Source organism: Manis javanica, chromosome 4 (genome assembly GCF_040802235.1).
Source record: "Manis javanica isolate MJ-LG chromosome 4, MJ_LKY, whole genome shotgun sequence".
Taxonomy (NCBI): Eukaryota; Metazoa; Chordata; class Mammalia; order Pholidota; family Manidae; genus Manis; species Manis javanica.
This window is the reverse complement of record NC_133159.1, coordinates 92,555,538-92,582,925: the sequence shown is the minus strand read 5'-3', so window position 1 is coordinate 92,582,925 and position 27,388 is coordinate 92,555,538. Positions and strand designations below refer to the sequence as shown.

The following is a 27,388-nucleotide window of genomic DNA, read 5'->3' as shown; positions in this document are numbered from 1 at the left end:
CCTCATGTTTGAATGACACACAGAAAAGGTTCAATATGCATTTCTTCCTTCCTCTTCCTTCTTCTGCCTCTATTTCCTCATTCAGGCAGGGAAAAGGTATTTTAAATTATAACATAAGAAGTTTTAATATGAAAATACCTCTAGGTTTATTTAGGTTTATTTCATATAAAATGCAATATAATGTCAAATGGAACAGCTTTTTGTATTTTCTGCTATTTTAAATTATTTGTGCTGTTGTTCTCCTTCATTACCTTAGGCAATTAAACATTAATAGGGTAACCTTTTAACCATACCATGGTTGATATTTCATAGCAATTTTATATTTAAATTACAATAGAACAATTTACCAAGCTACTTCAAATGAACAAAGATTGTTTCATTAATTCTCAGAGTTTAAAAAATCACAACTTAATAGTAATTATTGGCATATAAGTATATGTATATAACCACATAAACAATGCATATATGTTATTAGATATGTATTGCTGACAGTAAAGGAAAAGTTCATATTTCCTTCAAAGTTGTCTCAAGTTTGAGAGAGTTTCTTGAGATAATGAAGAATTTGGATATAGGACATAAAATGCATTTGTAGTGCTCTGCTAAGTACTTTGAGTAACATTGGGAAGGACCACTCATTGATTGAACCATCAATCAAATGATATGTATTGCATCCTTCTGGAGAACATCTCAAAGCACTTTGCAGATGTTAACATTAAAGTTAAAACTGAGTATCAGAGAGTCTTACAAAGTAGACCAGCTTGAAAGCCTTGTCTGAAAATTTAGCACTGCTTCAAGAAAGAGATTAGTGTTTTAAAGAAATTGAAGCATCTTGAGTTGAAAGAACAGTGAGCAAACTTCTCTGGACATAAATATCACAGTCCCAATTCAGAAGCTAAGGATGGGCAGCAGGAACATGCCCTGGAAAAACGTAAACCCTGTCAAATTTGTAACTGAGATCCAGGCACCATCCTTGCTGAAAGTTACTTATGTGCTGTTGGAACAAACAGGCTGTGCACAAAGAGAACTGGACCTGAGCAGGTTCTTCCTAAAATGAAAACCTAGGAGGGAGGTGGCAAGTGGATGCACAAATAATGAATGACAGCCCCATCTGAGACATGATAAAAGCATGCACAGGGGGCCTCCACACTGCTGCCAGACACATCAGCTTGAGCTTTCACCTGCAGAACTTCCGTGGATGATAATGAGGCTACTCCACAGTCTTACAGTTAATATGAGATTCAAAAAAAAAATGCTGTAGGGCCAAAGATGACTGCAGGCCTTGCCAACTTTGAAAGTAACAAAAAGAACTCCCATCAGAGGAGACCAGCAGAGGATGAAAGAAATAGTCTCTGGAAAGGGCCAATCGATTCAGCTTTTGTGTCACCTGGGTGCACCTCAAGAAAGTTTGTCAGTCGCTAAGGTTAAATGGGAAAAGCCAGTAAATACCACGTGACTTGGGCTAGGGGACATAGATCTTCAAGTTCCTATCTGCATATAAAGCTTTGATTATAGTACAGCTATTGAAACCCAGAAATCAAACAATTTTTACCGGAGAGCAGTGAAAGTTTCTGCAATGATGTTCTGGAAAGGAAATTAAATGTGTTTGTTACAGAGCAAAAAATAAGCTCCCCTTACATGGTATGTATCAAATATCAGAAATGTCACTGCTAGAGACACATGCCTGTGTTTTTTCCTCCGTGTCTAGGGATCTTTTGTAAAGAAGCACATGCATAGCACAATGGGTTAAAGGGAGACAATAACAAATTAATAGCATAACTACAATGAAACTAAAAAACAGCAAAACGATGTAACTGTAAAAAGAAAGAAAGGAGCTCATAAAGCTCAGTCGTAGTTACATACTTTTGTCAGGTTTAATCAATAACTGTAAAAATTGCTGAAGAGACAGTTGAACTCTAGTCCGTAACTGCCCCTCCTCTTTGTTTTTGCTCATCTGTTGAGCAAATTTATATTCAGTTTTTACTATGTGAATCACTGTGTGTTTTGCAGAATTTGAAAGGACTCTACTATTCTAAAAAAAGCTTTCAAATTAGTAAACCTGTCTGTACCAAGACTGTCACAATAGTGCTGTCCTTTAAGCCTAAACTGGGAAATGCCGCAAGGATACTTGATCAGAAGGTATGGTTGCTAATTCAGTAACCAGCCCTGTTGGAAGGAAGTAGAGAGTTAATGGGCACCTCTTACTGCATTCTGGCAATATGGGGGAATCTCTAAGTTAGGATTATCCAGCTTCAAGGAGCTGCCTTTCATCATGTTGGTATCCAATGACACAATTCCCATTGTAAGTATGTAGTAATCTTTGAGTTGTTTCTTAAGAACAGTTCAGTAACCTCCCGTGATGGGTGGTAAAACTATATTCTTCTACCCAGGAAACTTATTAGGATCTAGAATTAAATTCTGATTTGGATAGGATATGAAATGCAAGCAAACACCCGAACTTGTTTTAAATTAGCTACTTTCAAAGAGAAGACTGACCTTAGATGGTTATGACCTAACCTTTTCCCCTTAGGTTTCAAAGCTTGGTTAATCAAATCTTTTTTTTTTTTTCTTAGTCATTAAAGTCAAATTCTAAATAAATTTCTGGATCTAGATTACAAGGCATTAATTTTGTTCTAATTTTCATGTATGCAAGACAGTCCATGTCCAAATGCTGTTTATAAATCATCTTCATTGCCTGTTTCCTTGGTAATTGGAACGACTGGCTCTCACTCATTATTTTTCAGAGACTTGGATTGTTGACACTGCTGTGTCAGTGTGAGATAAGGAAAGCTTAGCGATTTCTTTTGTTTAGAGTCTTCTTATTTACTTGTAGTACCTGAAGGTCAATGACTGCTAAAGCAGGGGTGGATTAGATTAAAATACAGAAAGCGTGAAGGCACAACTTGGAAAAGACCCGTAGTGGCAGTATTTAATTCTGCCCGGTGAGAAACGTGTAGGAAGATTTACCCTGATAAGACTGGAAATGGGACAAAAATATCTTCCATGCTTAGTGAAGCAATGAGTGTTTTGTAGCTTACCCAGCTACGTGCAAGTCATTTTTCCTTCTATGAAATTTGGAGATGGGTGGGTATTAAATGATCACCAAGTCCTTTTGTGATAATTCTGTAATTTCTAGCCAACTGCATATAAACTTTAATTCATACTAATTCAGTGTGATGCTAAAAATTCATATTGCTTGTAACAAAATTACATTGAAGTTCAAATATATTGGCTTATAATTACTTTTAGATTTATTTTCATATTTTTGCTAAAACAACACATTTTACTCAGTGTAAATAGTAACATTAAGAGAACAACTGATATCATTTGCATAAGCAGTAAAATATGTATGTGTGCAGTTCTTCCAGAGACCTTACCAAATCTTGCCTTTTATTTAACAATAATAATAATTAGTAATATCGGTCTCTAAGTTGAATTTAATTCCAGGTTTTGCCTTTGCAAACCATATTAAAATCACCATAATACAAATGCCATGTTCTGATCATTGAAGTCATTTTGAGGATATAAACGTGTATCTGGTATTTTGACATTTTTTTTTTCCTTTTAAAAGTTGGTCAGATTCCAAATTCCTTTGTTACATCAAGGACCCATGAATCTGGGCCCAAGGAAGGAAGAAAAGATGGGAGAATTTTTTTTTTAAGTTAATAATGTAATGTGTGTATAGCCCTACCATCTTAGTTATAAGAAAATAAAATTCTTGATGTGTCATGGACACTTACCAGATGCTCTTTCCCTTTTGCCTCCCTTTTGTGTATTTACATTTGCCAGGTTCTATTTGCTTATAGTATAGTGTAGTTAAGAACACACACTTTGGAGACAGACACCAACTATCTTGCACAACTTAGTTAATCTCATTGAGCCTTAAGCATTAGTGAGGACAAGGCTCAGCTCTTATTTCTTATGTGAAAATTGCGAGAAACTATATAAAAAAAGGCCTGGGACATGGGGTCATGGTAGCTGTTATAATTATTCATATATATTAGGCACTTTATACATTCTTTAGTATAGTCTGTGAAATGGTTTATTGTCTCCATTTTACAGATGTGGGAGATGAAGAATCACCATTTGCTTTATCCAGTGCTGTAGCCAAACCAAGCTGCTTTTCATTCATGAGTGTGGCCTTTACTTTATCACCTTTATGTCTGCTCCCAGCCTGTCTGCTCTACTTAAAATAATCCTTTTCTCCTTCCTGGGTTTGAAAGTTTACCTCTTCTTCAACTTAAGCCAAACCACTTCCATGAACTCAAAAAAAGGAGTTCTCTTTCTTGCCTTTGGATGCCCACAACCCCTCACTTTTCTTCAAGGGTGAGAACTCCTGGAGGGCAGGAGCCTTATCTTCATAATCTTTGAGGCCCCCTGGAACTCCCCACGCAGGGCATTCCATAACTCATCTGAGTTTGGTAATAAATAATAAATCAAGGATTGATGGTTCTCTTTTTCTTCTGTTGGGTGATTTTTGGCTCGATTGATTGGTTTCAGGAACTCCAAACGTAACCACTGAATGGAGGTATTGAGTTGATGACAGTGATTTTTAGAAGAAATGAATTGCTTTTATACTGTTTGTTTTAAACAATAGTGCTGTAATAAAAGCACTGAATAATTAGGATAAAAGTGATTTTGCTTTTATGCTTATTTCAGGTGTTTGTAAGAACCTTTATATCCACATTTTTGTGAGAGGGCACATTTTTTCTACTATGAATTAATTATTACTCAATTTCTGTTTAAAGTAGAGGGATTCAGCTTTGTGCAGAATCTGTGAAACTAGCATCTCAGAGAGATTTCCTGATATATTAATATGAAAGATGGTGGGTGGTTGTTACGTTAGGCTTAGATGTATTTAGAACAAATTAGGTATAAAAGAAAATTGGAAATAATTACATTATTGGCCTCTGTAAGTACCAGATGATAAGCAGAGCTGTGAGAGGGGCACTCATACTTCATTGTAAGCCAGGAACAGTATCAAATAGCATTTGTGGTTTGTCAACTTTGGTTTACCATGGAAAAATACATTAGGATCAAGTTTATTTTTCTGCTAGGTTGAAAGAAACTGCAGGGAACTAGAAATTGCTATACATTCGGCAAACAGCTGTTCCCTTTATTTTTGTCTAGAAAGGCAAGTATTTCGTAAGTGAGAACAATAATTACTGTTCTGAACTTAAGGTTAGTATGGTTTCTGTTTATCACATCTGACTGAAGATGAACAGGATGTTCTCCATCCGTGAGTAACAGCAGGAGGTAACTCCCGTTATAAATGGCCTGAGTACCAAGGACAGTTACTAGTTGGGCGTCATGCACATTCCAGACAGTAGGGGGAGATTATCATTTACTTTTCCATATACGTCTGGAACATTTAGCATTAAATTGATAAACCTTATATTGTATATATTTATGTGTCAAGGAGGTCAAGTGTTTGAGAATGAAACTATCCTTATCAAAAGTAATCTTTGATCCTTTTTTCCTAAAGGAACTTGTGGAGTACTACAAGCACCATTCTCTTAAAGAAGGCTTTAGAACCCTGGATACAACTCTACAGTTCCCGTACAAGGAGCCAGAACACTCTGCCGGGCAGAGGGGTAACAGGGCAGGCCACAGCTGTGAGTATCATAATTAAGAACATGGTTTGTTGTCCCTTAAGGATTGAAGGCACTATAGCCTTAAACATCGTCACTCCAAGCTTTGAAATAGAACCAGTTAATATGCCGATGCATTTAGCCATGACTTTTTTCTGGAGCTAAGCAGAATCAGATGGACTGACAGGTTTATGAACATGTCTAGGAATAGTTCTTTATGCCAAATTAAAATCATGTTTGTATTCAGAAATCCATCAGAATTGTAAAGAGTATGTTAACATCCAAGTTTTGTGCTCTTCCCTGACTTCTCTATTAGCCAAACTCTCTTTAGCTGATAATGTGTTTTGGTCATAAGGCTGTTTGAGTGACAGTATTGAAGCAAGGCAGGCCCTGGTGCATGACTCCATCATCTAGCCTAGTATCCGTCTGCTTATGATTCTCTTGCAGTGATTACTTTCAGAATTTTGAAATGGCTGAAGCATGTTTCCCCTGACACCAGTATTTACAAGTGTACATTACAACTTGCTTTCAGAATGAGCACTGTGTCACCACTAATCCCAAAAGTTTAGCACACAAACCAAGAGCATGTTATAGTTTTCAGTGTAGTTGAAGTGAGAAACTTTTTTCTCCTCACCATTTAATGTCATATAATCTTCCTGGAGGTAGATAGATCTCCTCCAGGTAAAGAGGACATTGTGATAAATATGAATTCTGTATGGATATATAGCATATATCATACAGGTATACTGAATTCTGAGTTGTTCAGTTAGTTGTAGAGAGCCAAGGAAGCCTTGGCAATCAGGGAGACGTCCCACAAGAGCAGAAGGCCATTGACCCTCTGACTTCACTGTGTGCTTATTCCCAGGCACTTCCTCTGTGCTTGGCTCATGTAGATGCTCAGAGAATATTGTCCAACGATGAATGCAGTTGCCTGATTTAAATTTGTCTTCAGTGTTTGACAAAGTGTTAAATGCTCAAACTTGTTTAGCCCCTAGGAATGGAGGCACAAGACTTCTGGTTAGCCAACAGAATGATTTTCAACATTTATAAGAGCTACAGGGAAATTTTTCAACAAATAGAGTTGTGAGTTCAAACATTCCATGTCCAATCTTTTTAAGAGACTCTGGCAAGTCATTCTATGAGAACCTTTTTGTAAATGAGAAATAAAAGCAAAGTATTTCAAATGTAACCTTTGTTAGAGTTTGGTGTTATTTATCAATTATTCATTTCTTCATTTCTTCAATAGATAGACATTAAATAACTAATACAGAGAAGACACTGTTCTGGGTATGGGGATATACCAGTTAGTAAGACAAGTCCCTGCCCAAAGGAGCTTATATTTTAGTGAGGAGACTCAGGCAAGTCTGGGTTGGGAGCCTGATATTTTTATATGGGCTGATCGAGATCTCATTCATAAAGTGACCAGAGAGAAGTGAGGGAGTTGGTATGTCAGTCACTCAGCAATAATTGCATAGTAATCTGCCTTCCAAGATTATTTCATTGTCGCCGTGAAGCAGGTTTATAATCTTAGATCAAATTTATATTATCCCAATATGTTATTTACTTTATGCTGACTTTGGATCAAATGGGAAGAACACTAAGATAGTTTGAGGATTAAACTAGGTGCTGCATATAAAACAGTTTAGCACAGTGCCGGATATAAAAGTCAGCGACAACTGAGTCCACCACTTCTGTCATTTCTACTTCTACTAGTAACTCCTCTTCTAACACAGCAAACATTCTCCTGTATTTCTAAGAGTGGAGTTACTGATATTTTGAATACTGATTTCCTATATTTCCAAGAGTTGAATACCAATATTAACTCAGCAATTTATATCTTTGCTTTTATGATTTTTTAAATATCCCTTATTTCATACCATGTCCTGATGTAGGGTTAATCCTTAATTAAAGCATTGCTTCTGTTAGGCATGTTGTACTTCTCAGAAAGTATAAAGGAGGAAATGCTGCCTGAATTGTAGAGAAAGATTGTGCAGGATGTCTTTATAGTCCTTACCTCTGGGTTATAGCTTTGGGTATGCTGCTAAATACCATCTAAAAATAACTTTTACCAAGAAGTATTACCTTGGGATCCTGGATTGAACAAGGCAGTGACATCTCTATTACTTCTAAAGGCCTTGGAGGAAGCGGAGCAGGCAAGCTAAAGCCTCAGGCCAATCTGTGTTTTCGGTAGAGGATAAGATCGGAGTGTCAGCTCCCAAAACCAGCTATATTTTTCTTTTTTTTTTTCTTAAGTAGTGTAATCACCTTGGAAAAGAAAGTCCCCGGGCATTGTAGAAGAGGTTGCTCACTTCTGTATTCATCCAGGTTAGAATGTTCTTAGGCAGATTTATAATTATTTTTAAAGCTTATAAAATATGATAAGATTATGACAGAACTACCTCTTACAAATGCATAGTAACATATAAAAGGGGGTCATCTTTTGATTTTATAATCAAATCAATATAGATAACAGATCATCAGTAAAGTCCAGAGAATTGGGCAAGGAGCATAGCATTTCTAGGTTAGGAGCCCCTTGAAGGCAAGGCTCTTTCCCACGACTGGGAGGCTTTATTTTTGCCTTTGGAATGACTTCAGAGTATTGCCAAGAGAGAAGAAAGAGAGAAAGGAAGAGAAAAGAACAAAGAGAACTCAGGCACTGCAGTGAGCTGTTCTGCTTCCTTAGAAACTGCAGTGGCTCCACGGAAGATGTTCTGCCCTGTTCTGTGGATTGGTTGAGAATCCCATTACCTTCCCCAAATGGCCATAGCTACCCTGCTTAGATGGCTTCAGGTGTGCCCGTAGGGCTTGTATATCCGAAGGGCACAGATTGACTTTCACCTTTCTTGCCGTACAATGAACACTTAATTATTTTCAGGTCTGCTGCTGAGTAGCTGTCTGACCTTAGGCAAGTCACTTAGCCTGCCTGGACCTCAGCTTTCTCATCCAATGGATAAGGAATGAGATGAGATATTTTATTATGCTCTTTTAAAAATAGCATCCTAGGTTTCTTTCTTGTATCCATAGGAGGAGGAGGAAAGGTAGAATGTTAATGGATCATTGCACTAGGAAAAGTTACATGACTAGCTATTCCCTGACCCTTAAGCAGACCTTGAACATTTCCCCCAAATTTTTATTTATGGAGAATTAGTTGTACCACAGAGTAGAGTAGGCTAATATTTTTAAATGTTGGCTGTCATTACATTTACATGATCTCAAAGTATCTTCTCATAAGAATGTATTAATCACAAAAGAAAAAAATTAATCACAAAAGAAAAAGATAGTGACCAAAGCCACCATCACCAGTGATGGGCAAGCAGGTCATCATATGCCTTCTGATGTTTTAAGGAGGATGCACACCACTTTAGTGGTATTCTTGCCCCCAGGAAGCATAATTTGAATCTAATCAGACACACCTAAACTGAGAAACATTTCACAGAATAATCTAAATGGATCACGGATTGGCAGGGTGTGGGGATGTGGAGAGCAGGGAAGCGCCCCAGTAAAGGACGAGCTGTGTGAAGGACTTTAAACAGGAAATAAGTATGCATGTTTAAGGAATTAGGAAGAAGTCAAAATGTTTGGAGCATAGTGGGTGGATTCTAAAATACACAATGGGAATGTATTGCAGTTTTATAAGCAGAAAATGATATGAATTATTTACATTGTTTTAAAAAATCCCTGGTTACTATGTGAGAGTGGCTTGGAGGGAGGCATGGACAGAAAAGAGGTGAGTTAGGAAGCTACTGCAGTAGGTGCAAGCCAAGGGTGATGGTGCTTGGGACAAGAGTTGACTAGTGACAGGAGATTAGGACAGGGGGCAGATTTGGACATATTCTGGAGGTTGAATTTGCACAGATTCTTAGGACCTGTGCATATTCAGTGGCTCAGCAGGCTCCCTGATTGTCTGTAGTTCCCTCATGTGGCAGCCCTGATCCAAGGCTTTGGTTTTTCTAGTATGTCTTTACTGTAAAACAAACAGAAGTTTATCAAATTGACAGGAATTCTTTTTCTCCTTTCTAATATTTCCATCCTAATATTTCCCTCCTAATAAAACCAGGCTCATAGTTTTGAGGAACAATGCAGAAAGCTTATTTTTCCTTCTTTAGTTATTTCATTCGCACCAACAGCCCCCTCCAAAGGTCCCTGTAGTCATTCATACAACAGATCTTCACTGCTGCAGGGCAGGCACTACGCAAACTGCAGGGGACACACAGCAATGAGAAATAGAGTCGGAAGCCTCTGCCTTGTGGAACCTACATGCTGGTGGGGAAGGCAGATAAGAGATAAATAAATCACATGCCATGTTAGGGGTTGGCGAGTGCTTTGGAAAACTAATATAATAAGGTAATGGTACTCAGGAGGGCTGGGGGTGACTTGCTGTTGTAGCTGAGTGGTCAGGTGAGAAGCAAAGCTAGAGGCTTCCCTTTCCTCCTGTCGATAGCCCAGCAGAAAGCACATGGAGCAGTTCCGAGCTTCCTCGGGAGGATAACAGGCTGACACCCACCATTGTCTGCAGAAGCTCCCCTTTCTAATAAAGCCATTCATGTGACCAGTGTCTTAGTCTGTTCAGGTAACAAAATACCATAGATTGAGTGGCTTAAAAACAACAGGAATTTATTGCTCACAATTCAGGAGGCTGGCAAGCCAAGATCCAGGTGCCAGGAGACTTTCAGCTGCCTGGTGAGAGCCTGTGGGCTCCATCCTCAGGGCCTAAGCACCTCCCAACAGCCCACCTCCTTATACCATCACTTCAGGCATTTGGTTTTCATGCATAAATAGGGGGCAGGGAAGGAGGTACAAAAACATTCAGTCCGTAGCAGAGAGTTTCTGTTATTATAAACTCGTATAAATACACTCTCGGTGTGCAGAGCAGGTTGCTGAACCTTGACCATGGTTGTGTGCAGACCAGCTGTGCCCAACCTAAGCAGTAAGACAAAGGGAGTTGAGAGGCTCGAGTGCCCTCTACCTACTTCTCTTTTTGTACATCACCCTCCCAGTAAAGCCAGTTTTCTCTCTGTGCCACTTGGCTCTAGTGGTGTGTGTCTCTAACTCTCTTCTGGGCCGTCAGGGTGGCGTCATTGTGAAGGTGGCATGAGTAGAGACCCAAGGCAATGAGAGGACCAGCTAGTGCGAAGGAAGGAGCATGGTGACATGTGCAGTGTGGCCAGGACAGGAGGTGCAGGAGGAAGATCAGGAGGGACGAAGTCAGGGAGGCAAGGGAGGCCAGGCCACGGGAGGACTTAGAGACTTCAGCTTTTACGTGGGGTGAAATGGGAAGCCATTGGAGGGGTTTAAGTAAAGGAGAAACCTGCTCTAAGTTTCAACAGCATTATTCTGGCTTCTGTGTTGAAAAAAAGACCATGGGGAAGAGAGGAGCAAGGTAGAAATAGGAAGACCAGTTAGGAGGCTCATGCAGCAGTCCGGGTCAGAGGTGCTGCTGACTCGGACCAGCATGTAGCCAGGCAGGTGATATGTTTTGAAGGTGATCCAACAGGACCCTCTGACACATCAGACATGAGATGGGATAGCGAAAGTGTTTGGCCTGACCAACCAGGGGATTGGAGATTTCACTAGGAGGGGCTCAAGCTAGCCCCTGAAGTCTAGTCATAGCATTCTTGATCCAAAACAAATCATTTGCGTATCTTATTTGCATTTCACTATGTGTCTGTCTCTTCACTAATGTAAGTTCCTTTGAAGTCAGATGCTCTGTCTTATTTGTCATATCTCTGATAGCACCTTGGCATAGTACTGGGTACATTAGTAGTTATTTAATAAATGTCTGCCATTTGTTTTTAAAGAGTAAGGATTTAGAATTAACTTCACATCTCAATAAACCAGATGCCTATAAATAATCTGAAATCCCTAGAAATAAAAAATGATCTCATTTTCCATAACAATAGGAACAGCCTTACACTCATTTTTTTATGTTAATGGCTTTATACATTTACACTGAGCAGCACTGAATACAGATTACCTGTTTATTCTCTCCAATAATTCTAGATATACGTTTTCTTTGTTATATCTTTGAATTTCAGGTTGAAGGAAATTTGTCCATTTACTAGATGTCAGCATTAAACTAAATGAAACCAATCTGTGTTAATCCTAGTTTTTTCAGTGACAATATATAAAATGTAGAATAAACACTGAACATTTGAGGGAGATGGGGGAGCAGATATTTGGTACTTTGTCTATGAATGTTGCTGGGAGTCTAAGAAGACATGACTAAGTTCTAAAATAAAACCAGGTTAAGATCACAAATTATGCATTCATTAAATTCTCAGCATGTCCTCTGCTGCTAGGCCATCTGTAGACCTTCTTGGTAGAAAGAATCTATTGGATTGCTCATCAAAGCATCACACAAGGGAACATAGTTCTTGGGAGAAGGTGTAAGCCACTGCTGGGCAGTAGACTCACAGGGATCACTATTGATGACAGTACCATTGGTCCAACTGCCTGATACTTTTACTAACAACTTTTTGTTATATAATTAAGTGTGATCATGTGTGGTTGTTATAACTTAAAGTTGAGCATTAGGTAATTTCTATCCCAGAGAATAATTAGCACTTGCTAAGGGTCTTCTTGTTCAGTTATACCTGTAATAGATAATTAAGTGGCACTTGAGAAATACTTTGTGACTTGATAACCAGTACTTTAAGGGAGACTGTTCATTGAGCTTGGTGTCTCCTGTATACAGACATCCAATGTTACTGAAAATGGAATAGGTTTTCCTTTGCTCATGAACATGAATAGCCTAATCAAGGCAGAACATAAAACTTCAAATCAATGCTCAGTTAACCTTGGCAACAGAAGTATAGGCATCAGATAACAATTCACTAGTACTTTTTCATTCAGCTGTAAACACTGTTCTTTTTATAATTGACACATTTCTGTCTTCTGTGGCTCTGTCTCCTCAGTCAAGTCTCAGAACTGAATAATATTTACTAATGATTTGCCAATTAGTTGATTATGACTGTGCTGATAGCTTCTATTTCCAATCTACTTATTTAACAGATAACTTCTGTTTTAGTTAGAAAGTGTCAGTACTTTGGGTCTTGTTTATTTAACTTGGAAAAATTGATAAATAATATTTGACTGTATTCTTAGGAGTTCTTAATGAAAAAAAGTAAGTCCATAAGCTATAAGCCATTTATTTGCTAATGTTCCATGAACATCAGCCCGATGGAGTGCCAGTAATCGTGTGAAAAATAACCAGAGAGACCTGCCTGAGTGTGGTGGTCTCTCTGGCAAGGATTTCCTTTGTCAGAGCTAAACAGGAGTTGAAAGTGTTTGAGAAAGAGAAAAGCTAAGTCCTTAACTTCTGTGGAAGTTTTACTTCAGTGAAAATGGTTGCCACATAGATTTCATATTGTCTCAGTAGATATACAGATATGAATTAAAGAGTTCTTTTAAAAAGCTTCCCAAAATAAAGTGATGTACTAGCAGGTAGGCTATCTACAGTATTAGGTGGTGAAGTGAATATTAGGCCAGGAAGTGAAAGGGACAGAAAATTATAATCACCCCAACATTTTTATTTGAATGTCATTGTTACCCAGCTATTTCTAATTCCATTCCAGGATATGCACCCACCAATAATTCTTACATTAGTGGCATCTTGGTACAGCAGGAGTTTGATGAAGAAAAACATGAATTTATATATGGGTACAGAAATAGGTTGGATGTATTCTCAGTAAGGATGTAAATAGGTTCTGTAGGTAAACCATTTCACAAAATACTTCTTTCTCAAATACCTTTTTCTGACAGTGCTTGCATCTTAGATTTAAATCTACACTTTCCTGGGGAAACATGTTATCTTATACTCTTGTCTCCATAGGTTGCAGGTGTTCAAATGCTACTTTGCTAGGTCACAAGAATTTAAGAACCCAAATTAAGAAAATTGATGTCTAGTAAGAGTGGCAACAATAAGTCCTGTTACAATGTGTGGAAAAGCAGAAAGCATCCCTACCCATCCTTAAAGTGTTTGGCTGAGAGCCATGCACTGGGTGGCAGGAGAAACAGATTAACCTTTTACTTCTAAGGAGATTCCTCAGTCCTACAACATGGCCAAGAGACATGTAATATTTAACAGCTGCTTAGCATCTCAGAAACAGTTACTGTAGGAATATCATTGATAGATTATGGCTTTCAGGGATCCTAGGGAATAAACCCTGAATGTATTTCACGTTCTTTCCTTTGTGCCATGCTGGCTTTTACTGGAAGTCTTTTTCAGCAGTGAAGTGAGCAGAAGATGAGCTAAATGAATAGGAAGCAGAGACCCAAGGAGCCTGCAAAATTAAATACCCTGCTGAGCTACTTGTCAGTCAGCAGCTCCATGTGGCTTAGCACTGGCCTGAATTGTGGGGGTGTGGAAGCAGTACAAGAACTGGCCCCTGCTGTCCAGAGTCAACTTCTAATTGGGGACACAACCCAGAAACACGCAATGTAATTATATAGTAGAGCCAGGAGTTCCATGGTGTAAGCCCCTAACAGATGGCCAGAAGGGGCAGGGATGGGGACAAGCATTGTCTGGACTGGTTAGGGAAGGCTTGTGTAAGGGTCAAAACTGAGCTTTAGAAACAAGACAGTTGAGGTCAGCAGAGGCAAGGTGAAGGAGCAGCATTCCAGAAGGAGCAGAAGTTTGAGCTGAAACTGAAGCTGAGGGCCCAGGGGTATTAGGATTTGTGTGGGAAAGTGATAGAAGATTTGGTTAGAAAAATGGTATGGCCAGACTATGAATTGCCTTGGATTTCAGATCAAGGGAAAGGCGTGATGAATCCATATTTGTGGGAGTAGCTGCGAGGCTGTATTTAGAATATAATGGAAAGAAAGAAAATAGAAAGCAAGAAGACCCATTGGGAGGCAGTTATCTTAGTTTACAGATGACATGAGTCCGACTGGGTGGTGGAGCTGGGAACTCAGTGTAGGAATAACTTCATATTTCAGAGGAAGAATAGAGTGAACAGGAAGAGCCAAAGCTGCTGACTTTGCGTTTGCAAAGAGAACAAAGGAGTCATTTAGAAAAAAGAACAAATGTGGAAGGTTAGATTATAGGGAGGAAGACGGTGACTTTATTTCAGACACATTATATCAGAGGTAATGGTTGTCCCTCGTGGCAGTGTCATGAAAACTTTGGAAATCACAGACTAGAATTCAGGTGAGAAGCCGAGGCTTATCCAAGAATCTGTTCCATTCACTAAGGAAAAAAAATTAATTTCCCAAGAAGCCAGCAGAGGAACCAAGGCAAGATTTAAGATTTTAATTGTAGCTACTTGACATGAATGCAAATGAATATAACCCTTTTAGGCTTAGGTAAGAGAGAGGGATAGCATGCTGATATTATGTATTTGAAACAGAGGTTCAGGTCCTTTGGTGAGGCATTATCCACCTTAAGATGAGAGACAAATTATCTGATCTAACTTACTTACCGATTATTGAGATTATTTAAATTGTATTTAATTGTGTTTTCATTAATTTCTCATTTCTTCCTTCTAGAGCTAACTTGCCTCCTGTTATATTTTAGATTCTTGACTTATATTACCTTCATTAGAAGTTTTAGACAGATACAGCCATTTTTTTTATTACTTAATAGATAAAATAGTCCCAGAGAAAGAATCAAGGATGGCCCCTTAGAAAACAGTTAAAGAGAAAATTCTGATACCTGCCAGAAATAATGTGTCAAGTGAGGGTTTCTAATTTTAAGTTCTCACAGACATGGGATCTTGAAACCAGATTGTCTGCCAATAATAGAGTTAAGTATATGCCATTTTCCTCATTAAAATAACAATGGCATTTCTGTCCCCCTCTCTAATAGTGGGTATAGCATGATCTCAAGGAAATTAAAACAAACCAGTTATATTGCGTGGCAACAAATGAATCAGACAGACTGTAAAATTAATTCTAATGGCATGTACAACTGCATTTTAAAATAAAAAAAATGTAATGTGGAATATGCAATGGGTTAGAAAAGAACATTATCGACAAGGATATACTTCAGAGAAGGTTAAAAGTAAATATGTGAGATCATTCTTGAGAAGAGTGTCGTGGACACATCAGTGCATATGTGAGGGCTCTAAGGTCCGTGGTTCCAAGAACAGATGAACACTCTCCAATTCTCTTGGCCAGCAGACTTGGTGGTATCTGGGAAGCCCCTTAATGAGCTACTGTTATTCTTAGATATCCCTAGAAGCCCTTCCTGACAAGAGTATTAACTGAAAGAATTCTATGGCTCTCAAAGCGAGCAGGGGCCTGAAAAGAGGCAGAATCGATTGGAAGATTGTAAGGACTCATATCCCACTTGCTTTCCCACTTACACCACATCCATGGTTATAAGAAAGCTTTTTGTTAGAGTTTAGATTAGGTCAAGGTACAAGTAACAGGAACTAAAAACCTTCGTTTTAAACAGGATAGATATTTATCTCTTCCCCATACAAATCTAGAGGTAATCAGTCCAGGGCCGTGGAGCAGGGCAGGTCATCTCTGTTCTGTAAGGTCCTCAGTGACCCAGGTTCCATCAGGCTCCTGCTCTGCCATCCTTAGGTGGGGCCTTCCTTCTCATGGACCAAGATGGAGAGAATAGGAATAAAAAGGTCAGAGGCATGTACCAGCTTCCTTGCCAGGAAAGGTACCAGAAGTTGCCTTAAGACCCGTGTGCTCCTACCCCAGTGGCAGGAGCTCAGGCGTACAGCTATGCCGACCTGCAAGAAGACAGAAACATCAGTTTCCTTCTGGGCAAACATAGCCCGCCGAGCAACCTATTAATGAAGGGGAGCACAAATACTGGGAGAAAATTTATAACCATGCTTCCCTTTTTCATCGCAATGGCTCCATGGTATCAGCAGGTGGAGTTTATAACTGCCTGCGGAGGTACCCGAAGCAAAGCGGCGGGTGCAGAGCCGGGTCACAGTTATGAAGCCTGGACCCTGGGTTCATACTGCCTGGCTTTGAATCTAGGTTTTTCTCAAATATAAGGGGAAATAGTACCTTCCTCTTTGAGTTGTTATGATGACTAAATGAAATGTTGAATATAAAACACTGAGCATGGCATCTGACACTTCAGAGCCATTTGATAACTTTTAGCCCTGACTGCTAAAAGTAAAGTGAAAAGTTTTGGGGCATCCAAATGCATAGAACTTTCCTGTACATTCCTACAATTTGGAAATGTATTTACTTTTTTTCCAGATATGATAAGATTCAGAGTGTTTTTCATTTTATTTCTAGAAATAGGCAAGCGTGTGCATGCTTGGTTGGGAGTGGGGATATTTCCTAACAACTTGTATAAGTGATTTTCCTGAATTTTTGATGGACCCTGCATGTTTTGTTGACACCACCCTGGAGGCTCTTAAGTCTTTATATCAGTTTTGATGGGAAGCATATTTTATGGGAAGCATTTACAGGACTCCTCTTTCCACTGATATAACAAAACAGGAATTGTGCCCCGCATCAAGAGGAGAAGTCCATCCTTGGATGGATGGGGAAAGATGGCACCATGGAGTGGGAATGCTGTGTTCTCCTGTAAGAGGATGGATAGCTCTGAACTGTAGAACTAATGTCAATCAAAATGTAAAACTCTGGCAAGTTCATCATCCAGCAATGGTGATAGGAGAGAAGTGGGGGAAAGCAAAGCTTGATATTCCAGCTTGGTGTGACAATTTTCTTGTGATTATAAACAACAAAATAGTTGTATTGCAGTATTTTTTGCCAATACCTAAATGTCTTTTGCTTCTCTTTTTCTTTCTTTCTCTAAGCCCCTTCTTTGTTCTGTGGGCTTTCTTTTGTAACTCCACCAGACTACAGCTTTGTTCCCCCTTCTTCCACTCCTTTCTGGTCAGGTACTGCTTCATTGCTTTTATGTGTCTTTTTAACTTGCTTCTGTTTGCAAATGAAATATTTTGACTACTATGTATGGCTTCTCATCTAGATACATCTCCTCACAAACAGTCCCCTAGACTGACATTCCCACCATGCACTTCCCTGTTCTCTTCATGAAGTCATTGTTTGTCATGACATTTCACTCCTCCAGTTGTGTGTGTGTGTTCATCCTACGTTTTTCAGGAAGACATTTTCTATTTTATCTGTGGGGAGAGGTTAGAAAAGAATGGAGGTCAAATGTATAAAGGAGGGGAGGAAGCATTCTCTAAAAATTACAAGTTTTCTTTAGGATCACACATTTTAATTGAGAAAAGCCAGTGTTTATGCATTTCCACTAAGAAAAAATACAGAACCAGAATCCCAACTTTTTCTCCAAACATAAGACTGTTTGAAAGGATGACCATGCCTATCAGTTTGTACACAGACATTCTGGTCTTGATTTCTTTCATTAACCAGAAAACTTAATAGCTGTCAGTGTGACATACAGGGGAGTACACCATGGCTAGATAAAATATGTTGTGTTACAAATTTAAAAAAATTAACCTGTAAGTCCCCATGGACTCATAAAATTTAGTAACAGAAGGGACTTTCGGAGTCATCTAGTATGGCCCTTTCATTTTATAGGTGAGAAAAAAGTGGCCTAGAAGGGTTAAGAGGCTGCATGAGGCTCACAGTTAAGTGGATGATTGGGTCATTCCATCATAGTGGTGTTTTCTGTGCACTGACTCTAAGAGTAATGCCCCCTTAATGGGACGTTTTTCAGAAGAAAACTATTAGAGTGGTTTGTATCAGAACAGTAAAATAAAATGACCTATTTTTACTCCTTTTACAGTTCTGAAATCTACACCATTGCTATTCGTTTATCTTATGATGGACACCTGGAGACTAAGAAAATTTCTTTCATTACAAAGTCCTGAATAATAGGCCAGAGTTTGCTGTCTCCAAGTGGGCAGGCTCTTCCCGAGTAACACAAGTCTTAACCTGTGGCTGCCTGGGCACTGAGAACTGTTAAAAATACAGATAGATGGCATTTCCCATTTGTTTCTTTTTTCTTATGCTTAAGTTCCTCTGCCATTTAAGGTTTATAAAGTTCCACAGTCCCAGGTGAGTGATTCTCAGAATCACTGAACATGTAATTGAAAACGGTTTATAACCCCAAGGAGCAACAGGTAGAGAAGTTAATACACAATGTGTTATGAAACACTAGAGACAAATAAAGGGACAGCTTGGTACAAGTTTTCCTTTTGGGACAGGGCAGGTGAGAGCAAGGTGTAAGTTAGCGCCCCTCTCAATGTGGAAACAAAGAAAAATCTGCTTATAGATGAACACCCTAACATCTTGTTTTTGATTACATATTTCAGTGAAGGTTTTCTATAAAGCATTTTATTTGTTTGAAAAAGATAAACGGATGGTGTTTACATGTTCTTTCTGTAAAACCTGATTTAAGCTTCTTCACATAAATGAAATTATATCTGAAACAATAACTGACTTTACCCCCAAATAGTTTTAACAAAGAAAGGCTGGTTGGGGGCAGAAATGCCATTTAGCTAGAAATGATGACATGGATTCCAGAGGAGAATCCAAGAACAAGTGTGGGTGTTTTGAGACTTAGTCGAAAAAGTTACAACAGAAAGGTAAAGGTTTCCCCTGAGATGATCTAGTTAGAAATAGAGTATTGTGCCATCAATAGGAAATTGACGCTAGCTAGATTCTATCTCCTTGGATAGTAACTTAGGTATGAACCTTTTTTTTTTTTTTCACAAAAACTAGATGCAGTTTTAAAATTCTTATGAAGAATGTGAAAATAGAACAATAGTTTTTTAAACTTCATGCCTTGAACTTGACGACATGTGACTGAATTGAAACAGCAATTCTGCTGCTTTCAAGCTCCTCTGCCATTATCACTAGTCTGTAATGAAATCACGGCTGTGCATTTTGATAGCATCTGTAACGGTCATCTGATTAGGTTCTTGCAGTGGTTAAAGTGCACGTCAGCTCTGACCGCCCATCCTGTCTTCACAGTGCTAAGTCCGAGAGTTCTGGGCATTGCCATCGCGCGGTATGACTTCTGTGCAAGAGACATGCGGGAATTGTCCTTGTTGAAAGGAGATGTGGTGAAGATTTACACGAAGATGAGCGCCAATGGCTGGTGGAGAGGGGAAGTAAATGGCAGGGTGAGTTGTCCCCCGTGAGGGGAGTGGACGGGACCGTTGTTGGTGCCCATCTGGGCTGGGCAGAAGCCCCGAGACTGCGTCGCAGCCTTCACCCCACAGAGCCCTGGCTCTGGAGACCGGCGGTGTTCCTTACTGAAAATAGACACTCAAGAGAAATATGTTGAATGAATATCACAGTGGCATAAGTTCACTTGGTTAAGCTTGACAGCTTCCTGTTTGGAAAAGGTTTGAGGAGAGTCTCAGTTTGTTTTAGTCTTTAAGCCTCAGCACCATAAACTTTATATGGAGTACAAAATATCTGTAAGAGCTGCTGATCTAAAGTGGTAAGAATGGGTCATAGTACCTTTGTGTCTACATCCTATTCTGTAGCAGAAATGGGGAACGTTCAGTAGTAGAGCCCCGCACCACACTCTTAATTTACGTATTTATTTGTGCGCTAGGAGATCAGAACACTGTTTTGGCTTATTTGATTCCTGTCTCTATCACTCAGTCTATTAGGCTTCTAGGAGCAGTGAGTTAAACCAATCTTCTTCACCCGCAGTGGGCATAAGCCCCCAGCTTACTCAGGATATCATGGAAACGACACGGTCTGCTTGTAGAAGCCTTTGAAGCGCCAGATGCAAAACCATGTTGCTATGTCGGTTGCTTTTCTTTTTCAGGTGGGCTGGTTTCCATCCACGTATGTGGAAGAGGATGAGTAAATTCCAATCCAGCGTTTCACCCTGCACCAGACATTTCAGAGAAGAGATAAACAGAAGGCTGCACAGCATTATGAGTTAATTGAAGTGGTTAAAAAGCTGCATTTCTGGCTATTCAACATCCTCCCTCGTATTTCCTTCTAAGTCTTAATGCTGGGATTTCTAAAGATGCTGGTACTGACAGATTAATGGCTTGCCTAAAGCTGTGCAAGAAGCAGCCTGCCAGTCTGTCATTGTCGGGGACCAGCGCAAAGCCGAAAGCTTTTCTTCCCAGAAGAGCCCTACAAATGTATTGGTTCATGTTTCTTTTTACCTCATCCAGTCAGACCCCATGAATGCCAGCCATTAGTAAACGTTTCACACGTATTTATTTTCTTCTCACGTGCCATTCACCAGAATTTTTGATGGTACAAAGGAGCAGAAGTTTAATTTTGCTTTCCCAGCATGAAGGAAAATTGGAATTCCACCACTTGGGCGGCTTACTGGAAAGGTCCAGCATTACTTGTCTTAAATTGCCTCACAAGGTGACTCATTGCCTGGCAGGCACTTTTTACCCCCAGATGTAACTCATGATAAAATATAAGAGGCAAATGCTCAGGTTTGCCTCAAGAGTGCTATATCCCAGAGGGGTTTTAATTATTCATTTGATGTCCTGCTGTATTTGCAAAACTTCCAAAAGAAAAACAAAAACCAAGACATAAAAGAGAGTGTCTTCATATTAAGTCTTCACAACCTTCGTGATTTTGCAGAGTTGTGGAAATGGAGTACCTCATTTTATGAAATGATCTTGGCTGGGCATATGATAGCTAGTTGCAAGTGATCTTAGTAAGGTGGTGGTATTTACAGAAACAGATCAAGGGCTGTAATTTATAACAAGTCATTTTATAGAAGCAACATCTGTTAACTCATGCCTTTTCCTACCCCTAAAAAAGACTTTGTACCAATTTGCTGATTCTCACATTTTCCTGCAGTACTTTCAGTAGTGCCAACAACTTTGTGAGGATGTTGGAAGGAAAGCACAGCTGGGTCCTGTATGCATTTCTGAGGCGGGTGGGTCTTTAAGGCTTTTCTGCTCTTATTTCCTGTGGGCTCCCAGCTCTCACCAGGGTCTTCCCATCTCCAGGCCCATTCTGGCTGGGTATTAACTGGTGGAAGACCAGTTTTGCAGTGCTGTTTATTTGACCAAGCCTTCACTTTTTATGTGAGGAGCCTAAATATGTTCTTCCTGGGATACACAGAGTCCCCATTCAAGATAGTCAAGTTAAGACACTAACTTGGCCCTTTCCTGATGAAATATTTTCTCCTTAGCAGAAATCGTGTTCTGACAAGATTCAGAGAATGTTTTGTATTTAAAGAAAACAAAACAGTAGAAGCATTAACTTAATAGAGTCAAACTAGGAACATTGTGTTCTGAAATTTTGGATCATCTCTGAACTGAGGTGGGCGTGGCCTGACCGCTCCCCAGCCCACTTGAGTGCCAGAACTTGATGTTCAGTGGACACATCCCCCTCTAGAGACCCCTGTGAGCTAGGATGTCTTTTAAAAAGATAGATTCAGGACCTTTACCTCAGAATTATGTAAACTGTGATTGTGTCTTAGAAAAATTATTTGTTAAAGCCAGTTAAGCTTTTGTATATGTATAAATGATCGTGAAAATGAATTTTATAAAATGTTCTGTACAGTGAAGTTATACCTTCAAGGCATCCCCTTGGAGTGGATTCTTCCCTGTAAAGTTGTATCTACTATGCTGTGTCTCAGGATGTTTTGTCTTTTACTGTCAACCAGATGCTGTTTTGGAGAGAGAAGCATCACACAAATTGAAACACTCCTGTGTACAGCATTGCAGCTCGTATTGTTTCTTTTATTGTTATTTTAGCCAACAGGCTCCCTCCCTTAAAAATGGTGTTTAGTCTTCCTGTTGCATTTCATGGACCTGAGGGTTTCCTCACAGAGGATATTAGAGCCCCTTTTCATGACATTACTGATTACATCTTTGTCTATGTTGAATACTTTGTACTGGAAACTTAAATGCTGCAGACTTGTGTAGATTTCTAATACCAAAGACAGAAGTAAATGTTTTTCCATATACTTTGTCTTGCCTGTCTGAATGCAGCCCTTATGTAATTTGGTGAATTAGAGTGGTATTTCACTTTGTAATATTTTGTAAATATGTCAATACAATAAATAGTTACTACTTGCATTAAATTGATTTCTTGAGAGTTGGAGTCTTCCCATTGAATGATTCCATAATTCAACAAATATCAACTTCATAATAAACATGGGAATATTAGCCCTGATTTTGATCAGGTTTAGCTCAGTATTGCTGCCTAACTTACGATCAGTAACCCATAAGATATAATATCTATTGACATGCTCACTATGTGCCACATATTGTTCTAAACAATGATTTATGTGTACTGATTTACAACAACCCTAGAAGGTAGAACCTTATGTCATCTCCATTTGTCAGATGAAGAAATGGAAGCATTTCAAGAGGTTGCACTTTGGCCAGATCATACAGCTGGTGTTAGAACTGGGTTCTGACTTGGGCAGTCTGGCTTCAGAAGCTGTATACCCACTACTCTGTACTGCCACACTTAACGGGGTCAAGAGAGAGATTAGGTATGTTTCTAACATTACAGAGCTATAAAGAAACTATTTGATGCAAAACAGTAGTTTAAAGAACTAAAGGTTAACACAGAATTCGGAAGCATTCGCCTATTCCTGCCTCCTAACCTCAAACCTCAGAGAACACCAAGAGAGAATGGTGTCAGAAATTAAACATTTTTTTTCTACTTTGATTCAAATTTTGCACAGAAAATAATGAACTGCTAAGCCAGAGAGACTTGGGGACAAGCTCCCTTTGACAGAACAGGCCCACGGTTTGCCCACAATGGGGAGGTCAGCCAGCCTGGAAGAGGGTGGGATTCCGTTCCTTCCAAGAACCAGGGAAGGCCAGTTCCACAAGAGTAGCTTCTGTTTGACATCACAAGCCCAGCTGTGCTCAGATATATAAAGTGCCCCCTCTTCCATCACAGTACAGTGAGTTTTCCAGCCCTTAGTCCCTTTACTTGAAGAGCCAATTCCTTTGGTATCTTTGTTTTATCCCTTCTCTTCAACATACTAACATTTATGTGATTTTTCAGAATTTGTGTCAGATTGTCACCATCCTACTTTCAATTTTGATGAGAACTCCTCCTTTATTTGTTAACATGGGAATATATTCCTTTATAAAGTTCAAGTTTCATATTTTGTCTTTCATCAAGTAACTGAAATAAAATGTGCCAATAATTAGTCTTTGGGTCACCTGCTCTGTTCTCCTTGACAGCCACACAGCAGAGTGGTAACTGCAGGGCAACTGTGTGCCTGGGTTTGTATCCCACCCCTGCCACGTAGGGCCTCAGCCAGTGGTTTGGTATAGCACCCACATCATAGGATGTTGTACTGAGGCTCAGCTGAGATCATACATAGAGAGTGGCACTGGGCCTGACTTACTCCAAGCCATTTTTGTCATCATTGTCACTTCTGTCATCCTCAGATAGATTAGCTGGCAAATTTGGGTAATTGCCATGTTAATCTTTGAATTTCTTTAGCATAATTCAGGCTCATTTGTTGGATTAAGGAGTGAAATTCTGCATATTCTAAATGACACAGTCTCTCTAGGAAGGAAATTAAACCATTTAATGTCAGGAAGCGTGGGAGTTTCAGCACCAGTCAGACCTAGGTTCAAATCCCAGCTCTGCCATTGACTTTTCTGAGCATCAATCTCCTCTTCTGTAATGAAAGGATAATTGTAAGGGTCTTAGAGGGCTGTTGTGAAGAATAAACCATGATGCATGAAAAATATGCCCAGTAAAGAGCCTGGCACATAGTAGGTACTCAAGCACTGCTAATCTCCTTCCCTTTATGAACTATAAAATGCTCAGGAAATAAATTATGCACTTGCAGCTTGTATTTTGAATACGAGGGCTACAGCTCTGTTTCTTACACATGGTTTAATTTTTGAGTATTCAAATTACAGATGAAACAAAAGGTGTGTGTTCAGGAAGACTAATATGCAACCTGCAAACAGCCTCAGAAGTTGAATTTAACAGCTCCACATTGTTTTGACCAGGGAAATGGAATTTTCACTCAGCTCATAATCATTTAGACTTCGTCCATTATTCACTTCAATTTTCATTGAAACTAGTTTTCTGGGATTGGTTGGGCTCTGATTAGAAATGTTATGCACTCATGTCTGGCGGACTTGAGAAGGCATCTTATTGTAAATAATGAACAAGTCCCAAAAAGACAATGAAAAAGGAATCCTGTCTCTAGTTAGTCGCCATCAGTTAGGAATGGAGAAATAATGACTAAAAATGAACAACTCCATTTGAAGCACTCTAGATTCTACCTTTTGTCAGAAAGTTCCAGAATTTCTAGGCAACTATAGGGACTCAGGCCTTTAAAAGGCCTCAATGCAGAAATCGAATGTACACAAAAGTCACATCATGCCCCAACCTCTAAGAGGCGTTGGGGTCCGATTGAGTCCTGAGTAGGAGGAAGATGAAATCCAGAGTGGCTAGTGTGTCCAACCCGTCATCTGCTGGCCTAGGCTTGGCCCCTCTCACCAGCCAAGGGACCCTGGACAAAGCACATAGGGTCTTCATCTCTGAAAACGAGGAGGTTAACTGGCTGAACTCTGTTACTGCCATCCTAGAACCATACTTGTGTGAAATTCTGTTGTTCTTCATGGTTCAGAATAAAGAAATGTAAAGACTTCATCAAAATGTAGAAGTTTTAAAATACACTAATAGCAGCTATGAAAGCCAAGTATCTGCCTGTCTGCCTGGTTGTATTTGCATGATCATCTCATGGCTGTAAGTGACACAAGGGTAGCTCTGTGGCGTGCCTCATTCACACTGGTAACCCATTAATACCCTCACATGTGCTAGGAAGCAGGGAATATTCGTGGTGTGAATTCCTGTGTGGGTACCTGTGAGCACTAACTCCAGATTTCTCTGGCTGAACAGCTAAATGTCCCATGACCTTTGACTCTAACAGTTGAGTTCTGTGTGGATGGTTATAACTGAACCTCAGAAGACACAGCCACTCGTGGTCGCATTGGGGACTGGCCAGTTCCTGGCTGGTGTCATGAGCCTCTTTCTGAATGAATTGTTGGGGCACGTGTGCTTCTGGACATCACCAGGCACCTCGCCTCAGCAGCAGTGCATTTCAGTTATTGCTGCTCCATACCCACAGGTGGCATGGTATTTCCATTCATTCAAATGAAATACAGATAGATTTAGTACAAATTTTCCTTCTGCCAATGGTAGTAAAAAATAAATATCTCTTCACTTGCAATCTACAGCTCACAAAGTCTTTTCACATACTTAGTCTCTTCAAATCTGGAACAGCATAACCTTATTTTTTCATTTTAGAGATGAAGAAACTGAGGCTTGGTAAGATGACCCAACTTGCCCCAGGTCACACGGATTGAAACTATTGGCAAAGTAAAGACTCAAACCCAGGTGTCGTGGCTCCAAGTCACATAAATGCTCCTCACGTGCATCTGTGTGGTGCAGTAGTGATGGGGCCTTCTGTTTTTTTCAGAATTATTTCTACAACTCCTAAGACCTTCCTTCTGAGACTTTCTCTGGAAAGCTGCCCTCTCTGCTGTGGAGATCCTAGGTCAGGGGGAGCACAGCTGGGCCACGGCCTTTCACCTCTTGCTGTCAGCATGGGCTCATGAGATTGAAATGTGTCAATAAACCTAAAAATAACTCAGGAGTCTCATCAGTGTTTGGATTTTCTAGTGATCTGAAAGACCTCTCCTTGGAAAAGGACAGGCTTTTGTTTTTGTTTTATGTTTTTTTTAAATTATAATTTAGGATCTGTCTCCTCATTTAGATATTCCTTTTTTAAATTAAAGTGTCGTTAATATACAATTGTATGTTAGTTTCAGTGTACATTGCAGTCATTCAACAGTCCCCATGGTCAACTTATATTGTGATTGAGAGTTGTTGCGCCCCTTTATCCCCCTCACATTCCCCCCCACCCCAACTCCTCCCCCTTTACACTAGTCACTTCTCAGTGTCTATGAGTCTAATGCTGTTTTGTTCCTTCTGTGTTTGCTTTGTTTTTATATTCCACAAATAAGTGAAATCATGTGGTATTTGTCTTTCTCCACCCAGATTATTTCACTGAGCATAATACCCTCTAGATCCATTCATGTTGGTGCAAATGGCAGGATTTCTTTTCTTTTTATGGCTGAATAATATTCCATTGTGTACATGTACCACATCTTCTTTATCCATATCTTGGCTATTGCAAATACTGTGGCGATAAACATAAGGGTGCATGTATCTTTTGAATCAGGGATTTTGTTTTCTTTGGTTAAGTTCCTAGGAGTGGAATTCCTGGGTCAAATGGTATTTCTGGTTCTATTTTTAGTTTTTTGAGGAACCACCATACTGCTTTCCACAGTGCTTGCACAAATTTACATTCCCACCAACAGTATGCAAGGGCTCCCATTTCTCTGCACCCTTGCCAGCATTTGTTGTTTCTTGTCTTTTGGATGTTGGCCATCCTAACTGGTGTGAGATGATGCCTCACTGTGGTTTTAATTTTGCATAAATAACATGCAACAGTCCACGAATTTGCATGTCATCCTTGCGTAGGGATCATGCTAATCTTCTCTGTATCATTCCAATCTCAGTATACGTGCTGATGGAGTGAGCACTAGACATTCCTTTTCGTGTCAGCTCATGTGTGCCAGCAGTATACTAGGCATATATTATCACATTTGTCTGATTTAATCCTTTCGAGAATTCATCACAGATGGATACTACCCCATCTTAATCATGAAGATAGAGTCCTGGCTGAGTAAGTTCTGTACCAGGGCTTGTTTTTAAGGTGATTTGACATGTTTTATTATTATATTTGACCTTTTTGTCTAGAAGCAGCCTCAGCCTTAGAAGCAGACTGTCTGGCTCTCCCACTGACCGGCGGCTGCATGACTTGGGCAAGTTGTTCACATGGTTTGTTCCTCAGTTTCTCTATAGTGAAAAATGGGGCAAGGATA

At 39.6% G+C, this 27,388-nt stretch overlaps 1 protein-coding gene and 1 non-coding gene across 6 annotated transcripts in view; one reads left to right on the top strand and one right to left on the bottom strand.

Annotated features, from left to right (window-relative positions):
* The window catches only part of VAV3 (vav guanine nucleotide exchange factor 3), a 380,328-nt gene extending 357,784 nt beyond the window's left edge, over positions 1-22,544 (top strand). For all 5 annotated transcript variants that reach the window (XM_073234374.1, XM_073234373.1, XM_036998404.2 and 2 more), the window contains 3 exons: positions 5,483-5,612; positions 19,476-19,627; positions 20,287-22,544. In XM_073234374.1, the coding sequence (XP_073090475.1) occupies positions 5,483-5,612; positions 19,476-19,627; positions 20,287-20,328 (324 nt within the window). In that variant the 3' untranslated portion in view covers positions 20,329-22,544. The remainder of the gene's footprint in view (positions 1-5,482; positions 5,613-19,475; positions 19,628-20,286) is intronic.
* Positions 22,545-26,939: 4,395 nt separating this feature from the next.
* LOC118968390 (U6 spliceosomal RNA) lies at positions 26,940-27,046 on the bottom strand. Its single transcript, XR_005056024.1, has one exon. It is a non-coding gene; the product is annotated as a U6 spliceosomal RNA (small nuclear RNA).
* Positions 27,047-27,388: the final 342 nt, after the last annotated feature.